The sequence below is a fragment of the Mus musculus genome, chromosome 4 (genome assembly GCF_000001635.26).
Source record: "Mus musculus strain C57BL/6J chromosome 4, GRCm38.p6 C57BL/6J".
Classification (NCBI taxonomy): domain Eukaryota; kingdom Metazoa; phylum Chordata; class Mammalia; order Rodentia; family Muridae; genus Mus; species Mus musculus.
The window spans coordinates 88,139,672-88,167,333 of NC_000070.6; the positions used below are offsets into that span (position 1 = coordinate 88,139,672).

At 40.9% G+C, this 27,662-nt stretch overlaps 1 protein-coding gene across 6 annotated transcripts in view; it reads left to right on the forward strand.

The window, feature by feature from the left end:
* The window catches only part of Focad (focadhesin), a 316,392-nt gene that overhangs the window by 45,052 nt on the left and 243,678 nt on the right, over nt 1–27,662 (forward strand). For all 6 annotated transcript variants that reach the window (XM_030253421.1, NM_001081184.1, XM_006537886.3 and 3 more), the window contains one exon: nt 14,966–15,070. In XM_030253421.1, the coding sequence (XP_030109281.1) occupies nt 14,966–15,070 (105 nt within the window). The remainder of the gene's footprint in view (nt 1–14,965; nt 15,071–27,662) is intronic.

The window sequence follows — 27,662 nt, forward strand, 5'->3', positions numbered from 1 at the left end:
TTTTTCAGGTTGTCTCATAGACAGGTGTGTAAGGGATTAGGACTCATACTCATCTTTTTGGAGGTCACAGTTTAAATTTCTACCAGCAATGTCTTCATTATATGAGAATGCATATGCCGAGGTCCCTTGTGCAGTAATTGAATTGGTAGAGAAGGGGTATTAACTTTCTAAACAGGAAAGAAATCCTGATGTTATTCTAAAAAGCTTTCTGCATGAGATCAATGACCTTGGATGGCTAGCCCTAAGAGTAGTTCTTGAGGTTGGTCTTAAATCTACTTGCAGGCACACATGCATGTACCCTGACATGTGTGTACACACATGTACATGCACAGACACCAGTACACACATGAACACATTTGTGTGTGCACACACACTGAAAAACAAGACATAATAATGACTCAAAATCAGAACAATAGAAAACAAAGCAAAATAAGATCAAAGTAAAGGAGAGTAACCTTAACTAAATAATGCTTATGAATCCAGCTGCTTGCTTCATAAGCTCACCTCAAGTTACTCATTTAATTTTCAGAAAAGCCCTGGGCAAGGGGAGCTTTTTCATGTGTAGAATAGTGTCCTTTGTTTAGGAGATACATGGTCCCTGTTGGTTTACATTTTTGTGATGCTAGTAGCTGTTATGCAGTTAGTATGTCTTTACGCTAGAAGCTTCAGAGTAACACTAATTTGTATTAGTTTTTCTTCACTTATTTCTTGAAATACTGCTATAAGGAGAACTTTTCTAATGTTTACTCTGGTTACTGAAAAGTACAGTTTGTAATGGTAAAGCGGGACATATACCCGTGCTTTTCTATTTACTAGATTCCAGAGAGGTTGGGCTCAATGAATGGCTAAGGACACTTGCTGCTCTTCTGAGGATCTGCCTCTCTTTCCACTGATGGCCGGTTAGGCCATCTTCTGATACATATGTAGCTAGAGACATGGGCTCTGGGGGGAACTGGTTAGTTCATATTGTTGTTCCACCTATAGGGTTACAGATCCCCCCCAGCTCCCTGGGTACTTCCTCCAGCTCCTCCATTGGGGACCCTGTGATCCATTCAATAGCTGACTATGAGCATCCACTTCTGTGTTTGCTAGGCCCTGGCATAGCCTCACAAGAGACAGCTATATCAGGGTCCTTTCAGCAAAATCTTGCTAGTGTATGCAATGGTGTCAGCATTTGGAGGCTGATTATGGGATGGATCCCTGGATATGGCAGTCTCTAGATGGTCCATCCTTTAGCCTCAGCTCCAAACTCTGTTTCTGTAGCTCCTTCCATGGGTGCCTTGCTCCAAATTCCAAGAAGGGACAAAGTATCCACACCTTGGTCTTCATTCTTCCCAAACTTCATGTGTTTAGCAAATTGTATCTTATATCTTGGGTATTCTAAGTTTCTGGGCTAATATCCACTTATCAGTGAGTACATATCATGTGAGTTCTTTTGTGATTGAGTTACCTCACTCAGGATGATGCCCTCCAGGTCCATCCATTTGCCTAGGAATTTCATAAATTCATTCTGTTTAATAGCTGAATAGTACTCCATTGTGTAGATGTACCACATTTTCTGTATCCATTCCTCTGTTGAGGGGCATCTGGGTTCTTTCCAGCTTCTGGCTATTATAAATAAGGCTGCTATGAACATAGTGGAGCATGTGTCCTTCTTACCAGTTGGGGCATCTTCTGGATATATGCCCAGGAGAGGTATTGTGGGATCCTCCTGTAGTACTATGTCCAATTTTCTGAGGAACTGCCAGAGTGATTTCCAGAGTGGTTGTACAAGCTTGCAATCCCACCAACAGTGGAGGAGTGTTCCTCTTTCTCCACATCCTTGCCAGCATCTGCTGTCATCTGAATTTTTGATCTTAGCCAAAGACTAAGATCTGGTGTGAGGTGGAATCTCAGGGTTGTTTTAATTTGCATTTCCCTGATGATTAAGGATGTTGAACATTTTTTTCAGGTGCTTCTCAGCCATTCGGTATTCCTCAGGTGAGAATTCTTTGTTTAGCTTTGAGCCCCATTTTTTAATGGGGTTATTTGATTTTCTAGAGTCCACCTTCTTGAGTTCTTTATATATATTGGATATTAGTCCCCTATCTGAGTTAGGATAGGTAAAGATCCTTTCCCAATCTGTTTTTTTTTTTTTTTTTTTTTTTTTTTTTTTTTTTTGTCTTATTGACGGTGTCTTTTGCCTTGCAGAAGCTTTGCAACTTTATGAGGTCCCATTTATTGATTCTCGATCTTATAGCACAAGCCATTGCTGTTCTATTCAGGAGTTTTTCCCCTGAACCCATATCTTCGAGGCTTTTCTCTACTCTCTCCTCTGTAAGTTTCAGTGTCTCTGGTTTTATGTGGAGTTCCTTAATCCACTTAGATTTGACCTTAGTACAAGGACATAGGAATGGATCAATTCACATTCTTCTACATGATAACTGCCAGTTGTGCCAGCACCATTTGTTGAAAATGCTGTCTTTTTTCCACTGGATGGTTTTAGCTCCCTTATCAAAGATCAAGTGACCATAGGTGTGTGGGTTCATCTCTAGGTCTTCAATTCTATTCCATTGGTCTACTTGTCTGTCTCTATACCAGTACCATGCAGTTTTTATCACAATTGCTCTGTAGTACAGCTTTAGGTCAGGCATGGTGATTTCACCAGAGGTTCTTTTATCCTTGAGAAGAGTTTTTGCTATCCTAGGTTTTTTTGATATTCCAGATGAATCTGCCGATTGCCCTTTCTAATTCGTTGAAGAATTGAGTTGGAATTTTGATGGGGATTGCATTGAATCTGTAGATTACTTTTGGCAAGATAGCCATTTTTACTATATTGATTGTGCCAATCCGTGAGCATGGGAGATCTTTCCATCTTCTGAGATCTTTAATTTCTTTCTTTAGAGACTTGAAGTTCTTATCATACAGATCTTTCACTTCCTTAGTTAGAGTCACGCCAAGGTATTTTATATTATTTGTGACTATTGAGAAGGGTGTTGCTTCCCTAATTTCTATCTCATCCTGTTTATCCTTTGTGTAAAGAAAGGCCATTGACTTGTTTGAGTTAATTTTATATCAAGCTACTTCATTGAAGCTGTTTATAAGGCTTAGGAGTTCTCTGGTGGAATTTTTAGGGTCACTTATATATACTATCATATCATCTGCAAAAAGTGATATTTTGACTTCTTCCTTTCCAATTTGTATCCCCTTGATCTCCTTTTGTTGTCGAATTGCTCTGGCTAGGACTTCAAGTACAATGTTGAATAGGTAGGGAGAGAGTGGACAACCTTGTCTAGTCCCTGATTTTAGTGGGATTGCTTCCAGCTTCTCACCATTTACTTTGATGTTGGCTACTGGTTTTCTGTAGATTGCTTTTATCATGTTAAGGTATGGGCCTTGAATTCCTGATCTTTCCAAGACTTTTATCATGAATGGGTGTTGGATTTTTTCAAATGCTTTCTCCGCATCTAACGAGATGATCATGTGGTTTTTGTCTTTAAGTTTGTCTATATAATGGATTATGTTGAATGATTTCCGTATATCAAACCATCCCTGCATCCCCGTAATGAAACCTACTTGGTCAGGATGGATGATTATTTTGATGTGTTCTTGGATTCGAGAATTTTATTGAGTATTTTTGCATCAATATTCATAAGGGAAATTGGTCTGAAGTTCTCTATCTTTGTTGGGTCTTTTTGTGGTTTTGGTATCAGAGTAATTGTGGCTTCATAGAATGAGTTGGGTAGAGTACTTTCTGCTTCTATTTTATGGAGTAGTTTATCAAGAACTGGAATTAGATCTTCTTTGAAGGTCTGATAGAACTCTGCTCTAAACCCATCTGGTCCTGGGCTGAGGCAAAGCCCTCCTGGGCCGGGTGGACCCCTGTCCTCTGGCTGGGAAGGTGTCCGGATGTCTGGAGCCCGAAAAGGGGGCTGCCTCAGAATCTCTGTGGCTCCCGCCTGTCCCAGAAGCTGTTAGCTTCTGTAGTGCACACTCTCACCTGTGCAGACTACTTTCGGCAGAGTCCTGGCTCCTCCTGTATTTCTTTAAATGAGTTATTAAAGTCCTTCTTGATGTCCTTTACCATCATCATGAGATATACCCTCAAATCTGGGTCTAGCTTTTCGGGTGTGTTGGGGTACCCAGGACTGGCTGAGGTGGGAGTGCTGGGTTCTGATGAAGGTGAGTGGTCTTGGTTTCTGTTAGTAAGAGTCATATGTCTGCCTTTCACTGTCTGGTAATCTCTGGAGTCAGTTGTTATAGTTGTTTCTGGTTAGAGCTTGTTCCTCTCGTGATTCTGTTAGCCTCTATCAGCAGACATGGGAGACTAGCTCTCTCCTGAGTTTCAGTGGTTAGAGCACTCTCTGTAGGCAAGCTCTCCTCTTGCAGAGAAGGTGCACAGATATCTGTTGTTCGGATTTGCCTCCTGGAAGAAGATGAAGGCCCGAAACAGGGCCTTTTCCAGAAGCTGTCAACTTCTGTAGTCCACACTCTCACCTGTGCAGACTGGTCTTGGTGGGATCCTGTGGATGCTCTGGTGAAGCTCTCCCGGGCAGGGTGGACACCTCTCCTCTGGCAGTGTCCCTCTATTTCTAAGGAGTGTTTTGGATTCACTCCTTTGAAACAGATTGGGAGAAGTGTTAAATAAAGTCTAACAAATTCAATTGTTCAGTGATTTTCATACATAATAAATTTGTTCAGAAGGGAGGGATGGAAAGAACATAGCAGCTCAAGAAGGTGCTTCTTTTTTTTTTTTTTTTTAAAGATTTATTTATTTTATGTTATTATATGTGAGTACACTGTAGCTGTCTTCAGACACTCCAGAAGAGGGCGTCAGATCTTGTTACGGATGGTTGTGAGCCAACATGTGGTTGCTGGGATTTGAACTCAGGACCTTCGGGAGAGCAGTTGGTGCTCTTAACCACTGAGCCATCTCACCAGCCCAAGAAGGTGCTTCTTGCAGCCCTGCTTGTTAGTTTGCAGGAGCTGTCTAGTGTCACTAGAGCTCTTGCAGAAACCTGCAATGTGGGTGGCTTGGCTACATAGTTGATAGTTTTCAACACAGTTGAGTTTTTATAGGCCATCTGAATACTTATTCCTTTCTTATTCTGTCTGGAATCTAAATAGTTTAATGTTGCAAGTGTATAGATTAAGGCTCACTAAACGAAAACAAAAGTTCTGACAACAAAAATAAATACTGCCATGCTCCGCAGAGTTGTCTCAATGTGTATTACATGGATTATATTTCTCCTATGTTTATAATTATTTCATTTTCTACCTGTGCAGTGTTTGAAAGGATGGCTTTCTTTAAATATAGCTAGTAATACCATTGTTGTTAATTGAAATCAACTACCTTAATAATGAATTTTGAATATTAAAGAGATCATATGATCTAGGTTTTTTTTTTTTTTTTGGATATTGGGTCTCTCTATGTAGACCTGGAACTAGGCTGGCTTCATACTTCCAGAGATCTTCCTGCCTCTGCTTTCTGAGTAATGGAATTAAGGAATTCACTACCCACTGTGGGTCTGGGCTTCTGCTCTAGTTTCAGTGTAAATGTGCTAAATCCTGTAATGGAAAACTAAATTTACCTTCAGAGCTCCCCTGAACACCAAGTAGTGTCTTTGCTACATCTGTCCTAAGTGAGGGATGGAATTGTTATCTCTGTTGTTTTGTTTGGTGTGCAATGTCACGGTGAGCAGAGCAGACATAATTGTTGCGCTTGTATGTATTTAGACCAGGAGGAAAGATTGTCATCACATAGTTTCTCATATGAACCCACAGTAATATAAGCTACATGTGTTGATCTATGGTCAGGCAGACGGTACTGTGCTGCTAGGCAATAATATGAGGGCTTGACTTGACGTGGTCATGATGGTCAGAGGAGGCTTTCCCAAGGGAGCAACACTGACATGAGACTAAGGACTAATACATGTTATGTAGGCAAATGGGAGAGGGTGGAACTTACCGTTTACAGGAGATAGAGTATGACAGATTCCTCTTAAGGGAGCAGGAAAGAATGCTCAAAGCAAAGGGAGAACCATTTGAGATGAGGCTGGGGGAGGAGATGGGGCCTGACAGTCCAGGTAATGGTAGGTGATTCAGAAAATTTGGGTCTTTATCTTTGGTGCGGTGGGAACCTATCTAAATGTTTCATCTCGTAGGTATTGGGGCTTCTGAAGTGACAATTTTGGCTTCAGCATGAAGATAAATTTGTTAAGTATTGGCTTTGGGTTAAAGGGCTAGGGAAGGCACAGGAGGATTAATCTAGGTAGCTGTGGCTATTGTTCAGGGGAGAGGTAATAGCTGCTTCTACAAGAAGAGATAGATTTGTGTGTTTTTGAGGTACAGTGTTTGAGGTAGATTAAGTATGAGGATGCCTGGAAGGAATATGTGTCAAAGCTTGCTCCCTGTTTTCTCTTTGCTTTCCCTCTACACCAGTGGTTCTCAACCTGTGACTTGTGACCCCTGTGGGGGTCAAAACAACCCTTTCACAGGGGTAATGTATCAGATTTATTCCATTGTCATCAAGGCAGCAGCATGGCAGCCTCCAGGTAAGCACAGTACAGGAAGAGCTGAGATTTCCACATCTTCATCTGAAGGCTGCTGGGAGAAACCTGGCTCCCATGTGCTTAGGAGGAGGGTCTTTAAGCCATGCCTACAGTGACACACTTGCTCCAACAAAGTCTCCAAATAGTGCCACTCCCTGGGCTAAGTATATTCAAATTACCACAGCAAGGGTAAGAACCTCTGCTCTAGACTGTAGGGAACATTAGAAAGCCAGGTGTGTAGGAAGAGTGTGACTGCAGATTTGTACTCGTTGAATATGGGGCCATCATATGCTGAGAAGAGATAGTAGGCAGGTGGGTATGCCCTCCTCCTTTTAATGATGCATCTTGAACATGTTCTACTATGAATACACTAGGCATAATATCTAATCAGATCTTTTTTGCCTTGATTAAAATCTTTGCTTTGAGTTGTTAATTAACTGTTCTGTGTACCTGTGTACCTCAAACTCAAGCAGCCTGCTTGTCTAAAAGCTAATTCCAATTCCTGAAATACTCTTTAACTTTCTCTAAGTTAACATTTATTTATAGCTCAGGGACTATTTTATTAGAGTTTGAGAGGAAACAACAGGACAGACGAACTGAAAACCCAAGCATGTTCTGGGCAGTGGGAAATGGAGAGAAATTCATGGCTTTACTGTTAGGTATGAAGGTCAGAGAGATAGTGAGGAAGCCTAGGGTTTCAGAGAAAGCATGATTAGGCTTTGGCCAGTATCCAAGCAAGAGATATACAGAGGAAAAGTTAGAGCTCAGAGAATCAGGTGGACTACCTGAAGGGGGCTCTGCAAGTGGCTGTCAGCAATGCTTTTGTGTTTGTGCTACACCGAGGCTCAAGGCCAATTCTTAATAAAAGATACTGTGTCTTTGTGGTTCTGCTAATAGTGTCTATTTAGGAGGTAATCAAGCTCAATCTATTTGACTTCACAATCCTTTATCAAGTGAGATTATAACCCGTCTCTCCAACTATTTTGAACTGAATTTAAAGCTTTGTACATGTAGGCAGATTGTATTGAGGAGCCTCATCCTATACTGCTACCCTTCCACCCAGTTTTTTAAAACAACTAATCAAGCTGTGTACATATGTACTTTTTTTTAATTTTCAAAAAGGATGAGCACTTTTAAACTGTGAAAGTAGTAAGTGGTGATTTTTTTTTTTTTTTTTCTGTTATTCAAAGGAAAACCCGGAGTCAATTTTATTAGAGGTTAAAGGAAAAAAAAAATGCCTGGACAGGTAAGCTGTAGATCTTGGCAGCCTACTGGAGGAGGCGTGGAGGAGAGAGAAGGTGACATTGTTTGAGTTAGGCTGGTAAGGAGATCAGCCACAAGAACTCTGAAAGGCAAGCAGACTCAGAGGAACCCCATAGAACTTAGTAGACAGTCTGTACTAGGAGGCATGCAGTTTTTGAGAAAAGCACATTACCTCATTAAGGGGATGATTATCCCTTCTATCTCTTTAGCCTGCCTTTTGGTGAGTCTCCCTCCCTCAGGGTTAGTCTTTTTGGCCTGGTGATTAACCTGCCCATCTGGATTAACACTTAGGGGAGGAGTCAGTGGTATATCTCTATTGCAAGGAGTGGATTCCAATCTTGGCTAGGAGGCAACAACGTTCCTTAACGCGCCTTCAATGTTATGGTAACATTCTCACCTCTGAATAGAGAGCCACAAGATTACTCAGGGTCCAGACTGGGGATTAGAGTTACAGATACTCCTGGCTTTTCTCCTTCCACCCAGGATAGGACCAAGGAAGGACATTTTGGCTCATAGCCTAAGGCATAAAATTCCTAAACTGTGTGTCTCATTTCTGTCTCACTTGTTCACTCCCTCTGCAGAGGAGACTCTAATTGCCCTTTAGGAAATTGGGTTGAAGCTGGAGAGATGGCTCAGTGGTTAAGAGCACGGACTGCTCTTGCAGAGGTCCTGAGTTCAATTCCTGGCAACCACATGGTGGCTCACAACCATCTGTAATGGGATCTGATCCCCTCTTCTGGTGTGTCAGAAGAGAGTTACAGTGTACTAATATACATAAAATAAATAATTAAAAAAACAGTTTTCTGTTGGGTGGGGGTCATTGGGCATGGACGTTAGGACTCACCTCCAGTGGTCTCATCCTGGGGACCTTGAAAATGCTCAGGTGGTTGCACTGCTTTTAACAGCCTGATGTGGGAGAGAAAGAAGTTCTTGACTAGTGCCTGGACAGAGCCTGAGCGAGAAGCCAAGGCAAGAGTTCTTAACCTTACAAGCCCCAAGCAGGGAAGCAGGACTAGAGCTAAGGACACGGCACAGTGTTCAAATCGGAGTCCCCGAGAATCCCTGCTTGGGCTCCATCCTCTATCCACTGGGCTGCTCCTCATGTTCCCTTTGATCTGGAAGACTGGTCTAGAGGTTGATGAGCCCTGGATCTGACATGAGGCCCTTTTAATAGCTGTCGGAGTGGTTAGAATCACAATATGAGGCCCCTACAGATGCTTGGTCCTGGACCATAGTCACCTGCTGTGTCCTCAGAGGATCTTCTGTAGTATTTCCATTAGAAGCTATCAAACCTGCTACAAGATATTTTGAGCAGTCCCTTAATGACTGCCACATATTCCTGGGGAAGTTGAGGTCACCCCTTTAGGGCTTAGTCTCATTAATAAAAGAATTTAAAAATGGACTCAAAAGAAAGGACAATTTTGTTAGAGTTTGAAAAGAAAATTCAGGCTGGAGAGATTGTTCAGTGGTTAAGAGCCCTGCCCACTCTTCCTAAGGTCCTGAGTTCAATTCCCAGAAAGTACATGGTGGCTCACAACCATCCGTGATGAGATCTGACACCTTCTTCTGGTGCATCTGAAGACAGCTACAGTGTACTTATATATAACAATAAATAAATATTTGGGCCAGAGTGAGCGGGCCTGAGTGAGTGGGGCCTGAGTGAATAGAGGTTCTGAGTTCAATTCCCAGCAACCACATGATGGCTCACAACCATTTGTACAGCTACAGTGTACTCCTATACATAAAATAAATAGATTAAAAACAAAGCAAAACAAAACTCTAAGCCTGGAAGCTGCAAGCCTCAGCAGCTCAGCAGCAGCAGGAGGAGGATAGAGGAGAGAGAAAGCCATGGTGTTTGAGTTAAGCCAACATGGAGGTCAGTCCATGTGGTGGACAAGCTGCCATAAGGTAGGAGCGGAGCTTCAGAGAAGAAGTAGTTCAGAGTAGCAGAGAGCATATGTAGGCTCTGGCCAACATCCAAAAGAAAAGGCAGAAGAAAACAGAAAAGCTGCATCTTTCTACGTCAGGGTGGACAGAGGCAGTGGAGTCTCAGCAGCAACTAGTGACATGATTTTCATCATTTTCTGTTTTTAGAGGTTCCTGATGAGCAGAAGGAAACCATAGGATTAGAAATCCTTAGCACTGTTAGGTTGTTTGAGAGATTCTTCTGAGGCCTGTTCTTAATTTTCTCTGGGATGTAGAGGGAGCTGGGATCTGAAATCAGATCTAGATGAATGGAATTTGAGCAAACTAATGCCAGTGAAATTGGAATCCTACTTTTAATGTGAAAAAAGAAAGTTTCTGTGCACAGCCCTTCCAAGTGTTTAAAATAATTCTAAAGCTTGTTTTTCCTATCTTATAATGTGATGGACATCTTTCCATACTGCTGTTTACAAACTTGCTTGTATCAGGATTAACACATTTAGGATATCCTGTAATGTTAGATGTTTCATTGTTTAATCATTTCCCCATTGGCAAACATAGAGTTTTCCTCCCTCCCTCCTTTCTTTTCTTTCTTTGTTTCTCTCTTTTCTTTTCTCTTTTCTTTCCCTTTCCCTTTTCCTTTTTCCTTTCCTTTCTCTCTTTCTCTCTTTCTCTCTTCCTCTTTCTGTCTTTCTCTCTTTCTTTCCTTCCTTCCATTCTTCCTTTCTTTCTCCTTTCTTCCTTCTTTTCTTCCTTTCTTTTTTCTCTTTCTCTCTCTCTCTCTCTCTTTCTTTCTTTCTTTCTTTCTTTCTTTCTTTCTTTCTTTCTTTCTTTCTTTCTCTTTCCTTCCTTCCTTTTCTTTCTTTCTCATTTCTTTTCTTTTCTTTCTTTCTTCTTTTTCTTTCTTTCTCATTCCTTTCTTTTCTCTTCCTTCCTTCCTTTTCTCCTCACTCCCACTTTCCCTCTCTCTCTCTTTCTCATGCCTTCCTTTCTTCCTTCCCTTCCCCCTCTCTCTTTCTCCCTCCCTCCCTCCCTTTTTCTTTCTTTCTTTCTTTCTTTCTTTCTTTCTTTCTTTCTTTCTTTCTTTCTTTCTTTCTTTCTTTCTTTCTTTCTTTCTTTCTTTCTTTCTTTCCCAGATAGCCAGCACAGCGCAGCATCTTCCTTTTGAGTATATGCAAGCCCTAACTGTAGGAAGATTTCTTCATTTAAAGGTTTTACAGATAGTATAAAATGGCTTTCCACAAAGGCTGAAGCGGTGTGTGCTCAGTGAGAGAGAGTGTGTCCCCATGCACTCACCTGGGTGTTATGAATCTTATTCAGTGGGATTTGCATGTCTATATTATGTTTTCCTTTTTTGGGGGGGATATTCATCCTGTCTATTATCTAGGTTATAAATATTTAGTCTGTCATGGCAACTTTTTCTTTTTCCTTTAGAATTCTTCTCACTAGCTTTTTTGAAACTAATTTTAGTTATATATTGATTTCTGTTTCTTCTTTTCCTCTTATCTATTATTTCAATATTTATAGTCACTTCTGAATAATTATAGTTAAGTTCTTTTGTTATGTTGATCCCACATTTCTTATTCCCTAAGTTCTTTCTTGTGTTTGTTTATATTAAAATATATAACTTGCATATTATAAAATCAGTCAGCATTTTAAAATACCATGTTAACTAATTTTTTTAGTGTACTTTTAATCGTGTACAATCATTATGAGTTATCTATTCTGTGCTTGACCCGAAGCCAGGATCTCAGACATGCTAGGCATGTGCTCATCACAGAGGGGCTACTCCTAAGTTCCACCATGTAGAATGAGGCAGAGTGCAATCCTGAGACCTGGCTTATTATCTTTCATGAGTTTGTGTATTTGGAAGAGTCAGATTCTAGGGAGGCTCTGAGGAGATTGAATAACTTTGAGTCACTCAGCTACTGAGGCTGGACAAGTCCCAACTATTATAGGTTCTTCAGCTGATGATAGACCAGCTTCAGTTTCCATGCTGAAAATCTCTGGGTCTTTGCAAAGGACAGCGTTGCATGGGAGGAACAACTCTTTGTGGCCCAGCCCCCTAATTCTAATTTAAAGGATAAAGGAGCAGTTCATTTCAAGGTTATGAATATTGAGATAGCTCCCTTCTAAGTAAGAGAGGTCTGGATATTTAGAGTAGCAGTTGAGAAGGTTGTTGGAAGAATACTAATGATCCTATGGACAGAAGCGGACTCCAGGAGGTGCCCATTAACTCTCCTGAGACAACGTGCATTTCAGCTTTTATCTTGGCCTGTCTGGGGTGGGCTGCTCTAGGTTTGTGGTCTATACCCTTGCTGATGCCCATCTCACCAAGAAAAGGATCATGTCTTGGTCAGCAGCCTTGGCACTACATGTACTTTTGGAGCTCATCCTGTACCTCCCACTGCTGTGTAAAGACAAGCAGGACACCCTTGTATTTGCATGCTGTGAGCAGACCCTGTGAATGGCCGGTGGGCTCCCTAGATCTGTCATCATCACCTGTTCTGTCACCATCAAAGAAGGCTGTCAGCTGAAGCATACATCCAGTCCATTTTGCATTGTAATGAAAGGCTCTTGGTGTGGGTCTGTGACCCTGGCCCTGTTTCCTCCATCCACCCGCACCCCTAGTTGTGTATCACACTGTCTGTGTTAGCATGAAATATTTCCTGCAGCTTTCTCTTATAAATTATAATATACTGCGTACACTATAAGCTATACAAATTTCTCTGCTTAATTGTACTGAGTCACAATACAATGAAATTAACTGTTCATTTTGTTGCACAAGGTAAAGTACTATGAAACTGTCACAATCATTAAGGGGTATGTGAGCAAGGCTAATCTTTGACAGCCATCCAAGAACATACATAGAAGACATAATCTCTCTCTCTCTGTGTATGCATGTATATGTGTGTATATATGTATGTGTGAGCATGTGTATATGTATGTGTGTGTATATGAGTGTGTATGTATGTGTGCATATGTGTATATTGTGTGTGTATGTGTGCGTATGTGTGTATGTATGTGTGTCTGTATCTGTGTGTGTGTGAGAGAGTGAGTGTGCAAGAGCAAGCAAATATGAATGTGAGTGGGTTTGCCTGTGAAGCCAGGGCCAATGCTGGTCCCTTCTTACCCTATTGCTCTCCACTTTATTGTTTTTCACTTTATTCTTTTGAGTTAAGAGTCTTTCACTGAGCCTACCTATGCTCTACACCATTCTGAGCCCTGAGTTACTGACATGCTCTGCTGTGTCCACCCTTTATGTGGGATCTAGGAATCGAGACTCAGGTCTACTGAGTGCTAGGAGAGAGCATCTTTATTTGCAGTCTTTCATTTAGCATGGGAATTCATACTCCATATACATATGATCTATGTCGCAAAAGGTTCATCAGTGACTCTGTACTTGCGTGGGCATGTAAGAGGATTCATACGAAAGGGGAAAATTACTATTGAAAATACTGTGGAAAATTCTTCAGCTGGAAGGGAAATGTTTACTGTCCCAGAAGAATCTACTTAGGAACTAAACCTTAGGACTGTCAGCAACAGTGCTGTGAAGTGGGAATATAACATGAACAATGCATCCGAGTTACAACTGGTGCTCAGATTTTCTCATAGTTGGGAGTGCAGAGATGGCTTGGTGGTTAGGAGCACTGGCTGTTCTATAGGACCCAGCTTTGAATCTCAGCACCCAAATCAGGTTACTTACCTGTAACCCCAGCTCCAGGGGGAAATCTAACACCTTTAGCCCCTGCAGGCATGCACACACAAATAAAAATAAAATAAATTTACATTTCTTATTGATAACTAGATATAAAATAAAGTAAAAAGAAACCGATGATACTAATTTTAATAATGAACTTTATGTAACCCCAAATATCAAAATATGATTTTAACATGTAGTCTTATTTTATGGTCTTTCTGATGTATTTTTTTTTCTGAGACAGGATTTCTCTGTATAGACCTGGTTGCCCCGGAACTCTCTTTATAGACTAGCTGGGCTTGACCTCATAGAGATCCTCCTGCCTCTGCCTCCTGAGTGCTAGGATTAAAGTTGTGTGCCACCTACACCCAGCTCCTTCTGAGGACTTTAAAAAATATTTTCATGAGTATGGGTGTTTTTGCATTCACAATATCTGTATACCACATGCATTTCTGATGCTCACAGAGGCCAGGAAAAGGCATTGTGTCTCTGGAATTGGAGTTACAGATGTTATGTGTGTGCATTGTATAGATGTTATGTGTGTGCTGGGTACATCTTGAATTGGACTAACAACACTACCTGGGTGCCCAGTAACCAAGTACTGGCCACTGCTGTTGACTCTTGCTGTCTAGTTTATAGTCAAATCCTTTGTCAGAGGGAAACATTTAAATACCTTAAACATGTACAATTACTCTCAGCTCATGTAAATGCTTCGAACCTTGGCAAGCTTTCCTGCCCTAACGTTAGTGCTGATGGGATATTCCTGTGTTCCGTATGGTGTGACCAATGATATGTCATGCACCTAGGTGAATGCTTAGCCTATAGTAGATGTTCAATAAATGTTAGCAAACATGATTTTTAAGTTGCTTAAAAATTAGTAAACCATTTTTATTTTTAAGATTTCTTTCTAATTTGTAAGGGAGACTTATTTTAAAAGAGTACTTATTTTTATTTTTGATATATTTATTTTATTTCTTACAGAATAAGGAAAGACTTTAAAGTGTAATTCCTCTTTTTAGTAATTGTCTTTTGATTTAATGGCTTTTGTTTTGCTTTAATTGGTCCCCTGGCCTGCTCTTTTGAGTGGTTGATCCATTTCATATGTCTGGTTATTCTTCATGGTCTGCTAATATTTATAAATGACTTGATCATTTATTCTGGGTAACTGATGTGGTCACTGACTCGAATTATGTGGGCTAATGTTTGCTCTTTTCTATGATTGATTTTCCCCACATGTGTATAGGGAGGTGATTGATAACTAGTTTGATTCTTTGGCCGTGCTTCCCTTTTTCATACATGGGTCTTGGCTATGCTAAAAAGAGAGCTGAGCATCTGTAGGTGCCCATTGTTCAGTGTGGGTGGCAGGCGTTCAGTGGTTTAGGAACGGTGGGCTTGGAGGGAGCTGTAGCTCATTAGAGTGCTTGGCTAGTGTGTGTGAGGTTCTTACTGCAGTATCTCACATCACAAGAAGGAAAACAGGATTAAGCACCTGCTTAGCATATTCATTCTAAGTGTGGAACATTTAACATGTTATTATTTTTTTTTACAGGAATATGTCTGGTTTGATAAAAGCCCTTATGAAATTATTACAGATGCAAGCACTGAGAGAAGGACAAAGCGGGGAAAAGGACATTCAGGATATATATTCTATCAGGTAAATCTTCTCTACTGTTGGTTTGTGTTACTTGATTTCAATTAAAAATTACATTGAGTGTGTGAGTGCATGTGTGTGAGTGCATGAGTGTGAGTGTGCATACGTTTGAGTGTACACCTGTGGGAATGTGTACATGAGTGTGCATGAGTGTGTGTGCATGTGTAGAAGCTGGAGAATAATTTCTGGGAGTCATTCTTTCCTTCAGCTATGTGGGTTCACATATTAAAGTCAGGTCTTCAGGCTTGGCATCAGACACTTTGCTACTAAGCTATCCTGCTGTCCTGTCCTCTCCTTTTCTATTTAAAGGAATTTTTACACCATTAGCTAAATTAGGAACAAGATATACTTCCTTAAAGATTTGGTTCTTAAACCAGAAGGATATACACAAAGCCATGGGCCTTTATTCCTCAGGATGTGACTGTTTTAAAGACCTATCGGAATGGTGGGGTTGACAACTCACTGAACATCACCAGTGTGGTTTCCAGGTTGCTTCTTTGGAACTGAAATCTGTTACTCAAAATTGAAGTGGTTTTTCTTTCTTTCTTTTTTTTTTTTTGCTTTATAATAACTGTCACCAGGTGACAGTTTCCGCACTTGGTAAGTGGAAGCAGAAGGAAGGCTCAACACTTCTGAATACAAGGGACCTGTCTCAACAACAATACCATGCTACTGTTTTCTCTCAGAACTCAGAAACCTGAAGAGCTCATTGAGCAAATATTTGTTCTAAGCACAGGGGTTTGTATGGGGCAGGAAGGCCAGCTTCCTCACCATGGAAAGTAATAGGAGACAGTTGTTTGCAGGGTCAAGGTCTAGTGTTTTCTCCTTGTTGTCTGTAGAACGTGATAAGGTAGCGTTACTTTAAAAAGAAAATGCACAGAGGTAACCACAGCATGCCCTGGCTTTTGTGAGGGCTTTTCTGGTAAGGAGGGTGTGCTAATCAGTTTGCCATGATGATGTCACTCAGCACCACAAAGCCATTTCTGCCCAGAAGGGCTCTCAGCCAAGCACCCAGATGTGTTTCACTAGTTCATGCTGCCTTTGGAGTTTGATATAGTATACTTTTTTTTTTTCATTTGAAACAATGAGGTATAGGACCATAGATAGGGGTTGGCTTCAAGGTTAGGGTGGGGATGTTTACCTGGGCTGTGGTGATTTGAGCTCACAACACCTGTAGTTTGGAGTCCACCTTGGCCACAAGCCCTTCGGGTGATTCTGGAGCAGTGCTGCCTGCTAATTCCCTATGCTTCAGTGAGCAGTGTCTGTTCCTGTAATGTTAATGTTGCCTGTGGTCTGTCTCACTTTTGTGAGTGTATTATCTAGGACTTCTTAGGCTATTTTTATAAACAAGGTCAGATTGTATTTCACATATTTTTCTTAGCATGTTTTTCAATAATTTCAAATATATAGAAAAATTAGAACAATGTGATCTATATATTATTTTATTTATATTTTATTTATTTATCTATTTTTTTGTAGCACTGGCTGGCCTCCAACTCACACAAATCCATCTTCCTCTGCCTCCCAAGTGCTGAGATTAAAGGCATGAACTACCATACGCAGCTTCAGTGAAAATACTGTAGGACCTTGTAGTATATGGGGCAAGTTTTCCAAATGGACAAATGTTCCTTCCCCCAGTCTCTCTCTCCTCCCTTTCCTCTTTTCCTCTCCTTCCTTTTGCATCTTCCTTTCAGCACAATACTAATGCAAGGTTTGTCATGCAAGGTGTCAGCTCACAGTCTCCTTTTCCTATCTCACCTCCAGCAGAATCGATCTGAAGACTCACTGAGCAGACATTAGTATTTTTGGAGAGGCACTTCTCCTGTTTAAAAGAAATTCAAAATTTTGGTCTAAATTTTCAGGATAGAATATAATTCCATTTCATCCTTGTTCCATTATTTATTCATGTTTCTATAGAGAAGCTACTAAGGGTTTTAGTCATTCTTCATGACAGTTTTATTGAGGTATAATTCACAGATCACGTGAGAGACACATTTAAGCTGTACAGTTCAGTGGTTTTCCATCCACAGTTATGCAATTTTCACCATAGTTAAATTTAGAACATTTCTTCTTCCCCCAAAGAAATTCCTCATCCCATTAGCAGTCAGTTTATATTTCTCTCCTACCCAGGAGGGTATTTTAAATCTTTGGTTCTCCGTATTGCCTGCTCATCAGAACCACCTGGGTATGCTTTAAAAGAAATAAATGTGACACCATCCAAATACCTCACTGGACTAGAGTCTCTGCGAGGAGCCCCACTCCTTTTAAATGCTCGCAGGTGGATCCGGTTCTCAGGGAGCACACGAGGCTGTAGGCTGCTGTCTGGTGATGCACACTAGTTGACCTGGATCTCTGTACAAGTTTAAGGTGGATGCCAGAGATCTGACAAGCACCCTGGTGATGCTGCTGCTGCTCCCTCCTACCCTCACCAAGGAGCATGAGTAGCACCTGGGAACTTGGTACAAGGCATCTGTGTGGGCTGCACTGCAGGCTACTTAAGTCAGAGCCTGTGCGTTGGAAGATATTTGTAGGTAACTCATGGAGTCATTAATGTTTAAGGAGTATATGTTTAGATGTCAGTAACATGAACTATTCTATTAAACTCAAACATTATGGTTATTCTCATTTTCATGCTGATTATCCTTACTGCGTGTGATTGACTTCACCCATCTGTCTCATCTTACCCGCTGTCCCTTCTAGAATTCATTTTGTTTTATTACTGGTTCTTCTAACCGTGGTCTTATTTTCACAAGGGGAAAGGTATGAGGTGTGACTAGGGAGCCCCGGTTAAGGAATTAAGGAGAAATGGATATGTAAGGTTTGCCTTGAAATAAGGCGACACACTAAGAGGTTCAAATCAATCACCCAAGTTGGCATAAATCTGGTAATGTTTACAGAGAGCCCTTATGTGAATGGCTGTTTGGCATTATAAATCTGTAGAGTGTAATCGAGTGTATTAGAGTCTGAAGTTCCCCCAGAGGGGATTGTGGATGGCAGGAGCAGGGGGAAGGTAAGTCTGAGTGCAGATTCCCCTCAAGAGAGCTATGATTACCTGAGCCAAGCATAAAATTGTCATGCTGTTTTAGAGCCCTTCATGCTATCTGTGTGTTGGTTAGCCAGCATCAACCCGCCTTGCAGCGGCAGCTGGTGAGAGCGTGGTGTAAAGCAGAAAAGGATTGTGAGAGACTTAGAACGCCGCTGAAAGGCATGGGATTAATTTAAAATCATAGCATGGCATATAGCTGGCTTTTTGTGTGTGAATATAATCTGTTTTTTTCATAATATTAAGGACTTTGCCAGTATATAGATGTGTTTTAAAAATGTTTGCCTTTTTGTTCAAATGGCTGATTAATTTGAATCATAGTAACATAGAATGCATGGTTGTTTTAACTGTGTCTGGAATGGCTTATGGCAGGCAGGTGTGAAAGAGAATATGTGAGGACCAGGGGCCCCAGGGAAGGTCCTCCTTCTGGTGGGCCCAGAGTTCAGTGGTTCTTAAAGTCTGTAAGAATAAAGAAGACTTGAGAGCAGCTTAGAGCCATTGCTTCTTAGTGTTGCTTGCCAGAGAGTCTTATTCAGCCCATAGTCTTCTGTGACTGGGAGTTGACATGTTCATCCAGTTGCTTCCTGAAATGGATGCAGGTCATTCTGTGCCTCCCACTGACAAGATCTTTCTGTAGCCCCAAGAACTAGATGTCACCATATTTGGGCTGCAAGGACCCCAGAAGGTTTACCAGAGAGAGGGTGTGTTGAGTGGTTTAGGTCCACCTTCTTTCTTCATTGTAACATGCATTTTCCTCAGCCTCAGGGATCCAAGTTTGTCTTGCCATGTCGGCCATCTACAATGGAGAAGCTAGGAGCAGAACCACAGGAAGATTCCAAAGAAAAACCAAGTCAAAGAGAGCAAGCAGATGCAAAGAGAGAGAATGTAGAGGGTCATGGATTCATTCAGTGACTTAATTCCATGGCTCTGTCACATGCTAGTGCCTTCAGATGGTGGGTGGGTGGCTGTGGGAACAGGAAAGGAAGAGTCCCAAATACCCTCTTAGAAACCCGCACAGCTTGTCAGGGCTTCCTATGCATACGCAGTTCATCCTCAGAGATTTCCATATGCAGTTTTGCAACCTGGGCCTGAAGTACACCCTTGTGTTGGGATTTGAGTGCAGTTGATTACTGATTGTGCTTCGAGAGAAAGCTGGATTAGCTTCATTGTTGATGAACTTGAGCTAGCTCCTTCTAGAGCATCCTTCTTGAACTTCCTGGCTTGATCAAGATTGGATGGCTGTATTTTATAGGACTGCAACTGTTGCTACTCTCAAGAATGGAGTAAGTGGGGGGGAAAGGTAGGATTTTGGTTTTTGCGGTTAGCTCAGGGGCTTTCACCAAGTATAAAATGCCAGACAGTTCAGTCCCCACTGCAGCTGTGCCTTAGTGCCCTCTAAGGAACCTCTCAGTACACCTGTAACTAAACAAAACCTAGAATGACCATGGGTCAGCCTGAGGCCCTGTTTCTTTTCAGTTTTCCATGTAACTCCCGTGAGAAGGTCTTGTGGGGAACGACTAGCCTTGTTACAATGAGGCGGCCGGCGGTGGGTGTCAGCCTTGCCAGACCTTCAGATCTTTTAATAAGTGGAAGTTTTCTGTGTGAATCCTCCTGATTAAATGCTGGCAGCCACTCCCAAGTTTTTAAAGTATGAGGTTGGCAGACACAACATGTCTGCTCACAGGATACAGTCTGTGGACAGCAAAGTTTATGACCTGCTCTAGGAACTTAACTGTTTCCCCTGTTTTCCAGGACTTTAGAAATGCCTTTCTCCTTGTAAGCAAAATTTAAATTAATTAACATATTACTCATCTCATTGCTATTAAGGCATCTTTTAGTTTAGACTTTCTTCTTCCTTTGTTGGGTCTGGATTGTTGGCTGCAAGTGTGACTATGATTTGCCAACTATTAGAGGATAGTTTTCTCATTTGCTTTCTAATACACCATTCTCATGAACTTTCAGCCTGTGCTTTGCTTTTAGATTTTTCTCTGCATATTCATATTATGGCAATCTTTTTACGGTCTCTCCTCTCTCAGCGAAAGTGAGGAAATAGCTGTGAATTCATGAGCAGTGACTGCTTGTTCCAGAATTTGTGCTTTATTCTGATGTGCCAGACAGTGGCTGACATGTACAAATATCAAATGTTCAGATTCCTATTCGTGGGAAGCTGTACTTTCTGGAGTGGGGGAATATTTAATGACTCGGCAGATGGCGGACTCTGAAGTAGGCACTGAGGTCAATAGCACAGGATGGCTAGATCCGAGGGGATTGAAACTCAGTGCCCTGTGTGTGGATCTAATCCTCTATTTGTAGTTTTTATGGCTAGAGAAGAAGGATTTAAGGATCCTAAAGGCCAAGATACTTTGTAACTCATGTTCCTCTGACTTACTGAAGTTAGGTTTATCCCCTTGGGTAAATCAGATACAGAAAAAACAAAACAAAACAGAAAAACAAACAAAAAAGCAAGCCATTGAGAAAGAGAGAGAGAGAGAGAGAGAGAGAGAGAGAGCGTGAGATTCAGAAAGTACTAATATACTAACAGAGACTGGTTTGCAGTTGTGGTTATCAAAATACTGTCCTATTTTTAATTTGGTAACTGTTTTCTAAGCCATACCCCTTTTGCATTTTCTCTTACTATCTGTTTTGAAGAAAGACATGGCACCAGTGACTTGACTAGCTCAGTTTCTCCACTGCTGACACTGTGCCATGTGAGAACTCTGTGGCGGGGCTCAAGGATGCAGAAGGCTGTTTGGTGTTCAAGGGAGGGGGAGGCCTGCAAAGGCTTAGGAGAGGTGGCCATTGCAAAGACTTCTGAGTTTCAGTTAAAGAAATAGTGGGGATTCATTTTTCTATTTTTCCTTTTCATTTTTTAATCTATAGGATATTGTTTAGGGTTGCAAGTCATCTTTAGTTGTCATTTCTTTTAGGACCCGGAACCCCATCTCTCCTGCTCTGAGTCTTTTATAGCATTGACATTTTGAATAGCATAAACAGTGCCATATGTGTCTGAGGAGCACACCTCTGGCACCATCATAGCCACCACATTGTTGTTCACTGTGTTAGCTTTGATCACCTGGTCACTCTGTGCTCTGATTCATCACAAATGTCAACTTCCTGTCATAACTAAGGAGAAATCTGTGGGGAAGACACAGAGACCATCCAGAACCCAGCTTCACATCACCCTCAGTGTTCACTGCGAGGGCTTGCATATAGTGTGCCCCACTCCCCAGTACTTGGTGGCAAAGGGGAGCCAGAGATGGCCTTAGGGGTGGAAATGACTAATTATCAGGAGGAATAAAGGACATATTAACTTGGAATTTTCTTCAGGGAAATACAATTTAATACATTTACTGTATTAATGTACTTTATGTGATACACAGGTGTTTCTAAAATGAAAAGGCTAACACTTTAAAATAACGTATAGTTGTTGATATTTATTGTGATTTTGTTGGTTTGTTTAATTTTATTTGAGATGGTATTACCATTTAACTCTGCCTGACCTGGGACTCCTTACATAGATCAAGTTGGCCTTGAATTCAGAGGTTTGTCTGCCTCTGCCTCCCAAGTGCTAGGACTAAAAGTGTACGCTACCCAGTGTTTTGTTTTGTTTTGTTTTGTTTTGTTTTGTTTTGTTTTGTGTGTGTGTAAATTCTATTGTGATTATTTTGAGATTGCTTTGTGGCCCAGGCTGGTTGGGGCTGTGACCTCTTGCTTCAGGCTGCAGAGTGCTGGGCCTAGAAGCATGTGTCATCGTACCTGGCTGAAGTTTACAATATTTTTTAGTGCTCCTTTTTTATTGAGACATAATTTATATGCCATAAAATTATTTTAAGGTGTTTGAGCCAGTGGGTCTTATTAAAGTTCATTAAATTATATAACTTCCACTACTACTTAGTTTCAGAACATTGTATCACCTCTAAAGGAAGCCTCATATACAAGGCCTCTGTGATGGTTTGTATATTCTTGGACCAGGGAGTGGCACCATCTGAAGGTATGGCCTTGTTGGAATAGGTGTGACCTGGTTGGAATGGGTGTGTCACGGTGGGTGTGGGCTTAAGATTCTCACCCCAGTTGCCTGGAAGTCAGTCTTCCTCTAGCAGCCTTTGGTTGAAGACGTAGAACTCTCAGCTCTGCCTGGCCATGACAGCCTGGATGCTGCCATGCTCCCACCTTGATGATAATGGACTGAACCTCTGAACCTGTAAGCTAGCCCCAATTAAATGTTGTTTTTTTATAAGACTTGCCTTGGTCATGGTGTCTGTTCACAGCAGTAAAACCCTAACTAAGACAGCCACTTATTCCTAACCACCGCTAAAGAACACTATTGAGTTTGCACATTCTAGAAATTTCATGTGCCAGAAACATACATGTGTGGCCTTGTATGTGAGGCTTTTTGGCATAATCTTTTCAGGATTTCACCCATGTTGTAGCATGTACCAGTGCTTTATTCCCTTTATCTAGTGCATGCATATACCACATTTTGTCTCCGGTTTTATTGTTTATTAAGAAGTGAATTTTTAGTGTTTTTGCTTTTATCAAAAATAAACCCACCTTGGTCTTTATCACTGGTGAGGATACTCAAGGAAGCATTATTTCAGGTGAGAACACACCTTCGGTAACCTTTTAGGGGCCGAGGAAATGGTGTTTACGGTTCTTCCGATTAGCTAAGCCGAATGTAGCAGTTACCCTAGATATATAGTCTGCCTTAATGTATTGATGCTTACCTACCATCATGATCTTTAAGAGGCCTTTCTAGTTTTTGGACTTTGACATAGGAATGTGTGAACCTAGTTTTAGACTTTTTTCTTTTAAGTTCAAAGGGCTTATAGCAGTCTCTATGTAAAGGGGTGGAGGAAGATGAGGAGCAGAGAGTCACACTCACTGCTGCCTCTGAACAAGCCCAGTGGAACTAAGGAAAACAAAACCAAAACCAAACAAAAAACCAAGCCAGGCAGTGCTTGGGTGAGCTCAGGCAGCAACGCCCTGCAGGGCATCTGCAGTCTTCGCAGTCGAATTCTTTCTGTCTGTGTGCGTGTTTTGCTTCTGACTTCAGTCTTCTTTTCTCTCTTTGTACTATGAATGTGTTTGCTGATGATTTTTATTAATGATTCTAATCATGTGGGATTTGCTGCTGGGACTGACAGTCACACCTAAAGAATAAGTTTATACATATTATTCATCTTCAGCCAGCAGTCGTCCCTAGAGAATGTTGTACAAAATTTTCTAAATATAGATACTGATATAAAAACTGCCATGGTAATTTAAAAAACAGGTCACAAAAATCATTCCATTTCCCTTTTTAGATTATTTATTGTGCACGATCATGGCATATAATGGAATAAAATAAAGGTCTTAGATCCTGAAGCACCTATACCACCCTGCCCCAACCCCAAGGCACCACCTTCTTCTTCTTAAAAGATAACTTTGCATTAAAAGTCTCATCCTCAAGTAGTGAGCCTAGGGAAGGATGCGTGTGAGGACAGAACCTTAGTAAGGAGTGTATTTAATAAAAACCTTATATATTTATATATTCCTTACCTGCCTGACAGACCTCAGGGAATATATAATCAGTCAAAAGTGTCCAGACTAGTGCACGTTCACTCTGGTGCTTCCCCGAGGCCCTCCTATGGAAAGCAACTAAATACATGTGTTTTTAAGTTATATTACACATGCTTTATAATTACTAATATCTCTTTTTGAATCACTTTTTGCTTTTTCAGTAATATCCATGTTGTAATCCTCACAACATTTTCTTATTATGCATCTTTTAACCTATCTGCAGAGATTAAAAAAAAAAATACCCAGCTTCTCGCCAGCACTTTCCAATCAAAATTCCGAGCAGGTAGAGAGATGCTTTTAAAATGCATATTTGATGGAGTAAGTGCTGTGCATTGCTCTGAAAGCTCCAGGGTCACAGCTGCACACATGGAAATGCACGGTGACTTGCAGGCATTGTTTCTCACACAGAGAAAGGCGCTCAGTGCCAGTCACTGAATTCACCATGTAAATCAAATCATAGCTTTCTGATGCTCGGAGATGAGGCAAAAGGTTGAGGTGACCTAAAGGTTACAGATAACTTTTGCTTCCTGATTTAACTGCCACACAGCTAATTTTTTTATTCGCTCATTTCTATTAAGATTGATGCACTTATTCTTGTAAAGGTGACTACCGTTGCATACCTTATTTTATCATTGCCTCGGTGATAGTCTGGTGGGACCGTGCATATATCATTCTCCTTTCCCTCTGCTCCCTAATTTCAGATGCGCTCACTGCTCTCCACTGTCAGTAATGCTAGTGAAAGGTGGGGGGGGGGGCAAGGAAATATTTGCATCTAAGTTTGTAGGCTTCTCTGTCGACCCCATCCCCCGCACTCTGAACAGTATTGACTCTGGAACAAAACTGATTTTTCATGATCTTCTATATTCTTTCGTTTATGACTACATAAATACATAGGGACATGTTTGGTGTGTGTGTGTGTGTGTGTAATTATATTCATTATAGAAGTGCATTTGACACACAATGAGGAAGAAAAAATATTAAGACAGAGATCCAACTTTTAGGCTGACATAATTCACTCTGGGTAGTGTTAATGGAACTCTTCTATTTGTTAGATACTATGTTATATACTTTATTAAGAATATCAGTAAAAATGCTTGCATGTCACAAAGTAGGAAAGTGCCAAAGAATGTTCAACATACTGGTTCATGTGGCATGCCAAAAGAAAACCAAAGCACACTAAGAGATTTACAGGCGCTGGAGGCCAATGGAGGGTGACCCGCTTGTCTGATTTGTATTGATTTTGCTCTTTAGAAATGATGTTATTCTCCTTTAAGGAGAAAGCAGATCTATAGGCTATCTCAGGAGCTAGATAATTCCGGTTTAATCATCCTTCTGGACACAGCACTTTCCTAGGAAGCAGACAATATAGAATGGTTTTTCTCTCTGAGATAAAAATAGGTGAGGCCTGCATTTCACAGACATTGCCCTTAGAGCCATTCAAGCTTACCATATAATTACAGATGGGGGCGCCATCTTTGTGGTTTGTTTCCTTTGCAGGGCTTGATTGTATCCTGTGCATCCTCTGCCTGGGATTTAATGTTCATGTGGGTTATGCATCAGCTATTAGCTATCTAGCCTGAGCTCATTTTAAAGATGAAGGAACATTGGTCAAGAGAGACTAATTCTCTTGCCAGAGAACTCGTGCTTTGCTGGAGAATGAGAATTTGGAGACAGATGTATTTTTCAGTTGCTAGAGTTCTTGCTTAGTATGTGTAGGCATTGGGTTTGATCTGTGTGAATGGGGTATTGTGGTGCACACCTATCATCCCAGCACTGGGGAGGCAGAGGCAGGCTATATAGTGACTTGGAAGCCAGTCTGGGCTACATGAGAATCGAATTTTTTTTTTTTTTTTTTTTTTTTTGTGTGTGTAGTTCTGTGTTCCTTGCTCCCACTGTCACATCCTTTCTCTCTAGTTTCAGTTTTATTTGATATAAGGACATGACTATTAAAAAAAAAGAGTCCAAGCATGCTGCATGGCTTGTATAAAATCTACTACAGTGATGACAGGGATGGTGGCATCCACACTTGGCTGTATTTTCAAGATGTCCTACTTTGTGGCTACCACCATTAGTTACAAATGACCTGGTTGGCTGGAGGGTCAGCCATACATTTTAAACAAAGATGGGGTAATTTAACTATTGTAGCTTGAGTAGCAGATTTGAGAATGATTGAATTAATGAGTGGATTTATTGAAGGAAAGCGGGTGTATTTTGGTCTAGAGTTCCAGTTCCAGCTCATCATGGTAGAGATCTCATGGAGCAGGAAGGGATCTGAAGGCAGCCATAATCAGGAAGTACACAAGTGTGCTTCTCGTTTGCCAGCCTGCTGTCTCCCTCCCTCCCCCTCCCTCCCTTCTCCCTCCCTCCCTCCCTCCCTCCCTCTCCCCTTCTCTGTCTCTCTCCTTCTCTCTCCCTCCCCCACTCTGGTACTTCCCAATTAAATTTTTGGAGTTTAAATTGTGTATCCTTTCAAATGCCTGGAACTTTCTCATTTGAATACATGTTAAAGAAAGAAGTTGAATGGCTAACAAACAACAAGTGAGAGGAAGAAAGAAAAAATTTGAATAATCCATAAATTTAATAATCAAATCTTGAATATATCAAGAGTGAACTATACTCAGCCTTATGACATTTTTCATGCTCTAATTATAATATTTTTGATAGGATAATAACTTCATTTTCTGTCATACTCAAATTAGCATCTGTATTCTCTAATGATGTTTATTTTAGAATAAGACTTATTTTGTAAAGGAATAATTTTACGTTTTTCCCCCACTTTAAGCCTTTTCAGTTTTCTTGTGCATCCAATGCTAATTTTTGTTAAGCGTATTTCCATAAGAAATGTAAGTTTTTGGTCATGATTGATGACTTTCAGTGCTGTTTAAGTTAAAGCCCGGTCGGCTTTGTGCTTCGCTTTGCACTTGCTGTGGACTTCAGGTAGTGATTCTGAACCAGAGGCAGTTTCACCCCAACGAGGACATTAGGCAGAGTCAGAGGACACGTTTGATTGTCAGTACTTGGAGGAAGTTTAAGAGCTCCTGGTGGAGGAGGCTAGGTTGCTGTTGATCAAGCTTTGCCCCTGCTGTGAAGACTGTCTATATAACACGCCAGTAGTGCTAAGAGGCAGTCAGTCTCATGCATGGAAGTGGTGCAGTTTGTTTAATTAAGATATATCCATTCTATTATGTGAGTGTAAGCCTTTGTGTATTATTTTTTACGTGTATTCACATATCAATTTGATGATTCACAAGGGAAAATTTAGCTTTTTGGTTTATTATGCTTAAAAACAAAACTTTGGCAACTATAATTGATTTTAGGTTATTTGTGTTGTTTGAAAAAGTATAATATTCGTAATCCAAACCTAATCAATAAGAGTCAATGTTTGCATTTTTTATGCCACTTCTTTCAAGGTTATCAGCCTCTTGTAATCAGTATCATACGTTACTTTTTACAGTATTGTCACTTAGAATGCATTCAATTTCCTGGAGAAATTAATTATCTAGAGGTCTAAATCAGTAATTAATTTGGACCTTTATTCTCGTATATTCTACTCAATCTAATCTTTAGGGATTAACTTTGAGATGCTAACTGGAATTGACTGAATCCAGTAGCTGGTGAAATAGACCCTTTCATTTCCTGCAACAAAGTGAATGGTTCCTTCTATTCTGAGTGTAACAAAGCTGTGTCAGATGAGAGCTGGTTGCATATGTGTGTAATTTCTACTACTTTAAGATGACTGTGTTTTATTTCTGTTGACCTGGTTTAATTTGAATGTGTTGTCAAGGGGAGATCTGTCATTGTTATCTTGTTGGGGTAGGAGAGACAGGAAGAGGAATGAAGATGAGAGGGTTAATAAGAGGCAGTGGGGTTTTGGGGGAAACAGGAAGAGGAGAGGCCAGGTTGGGCAAGGAGCTGGTTTCTCTTTCTTTTTCTTTTTTTAGAGTTTATTTTATGCGCAATGGTATTTTGCCTGTATGTTTGGCATGAGTGGGT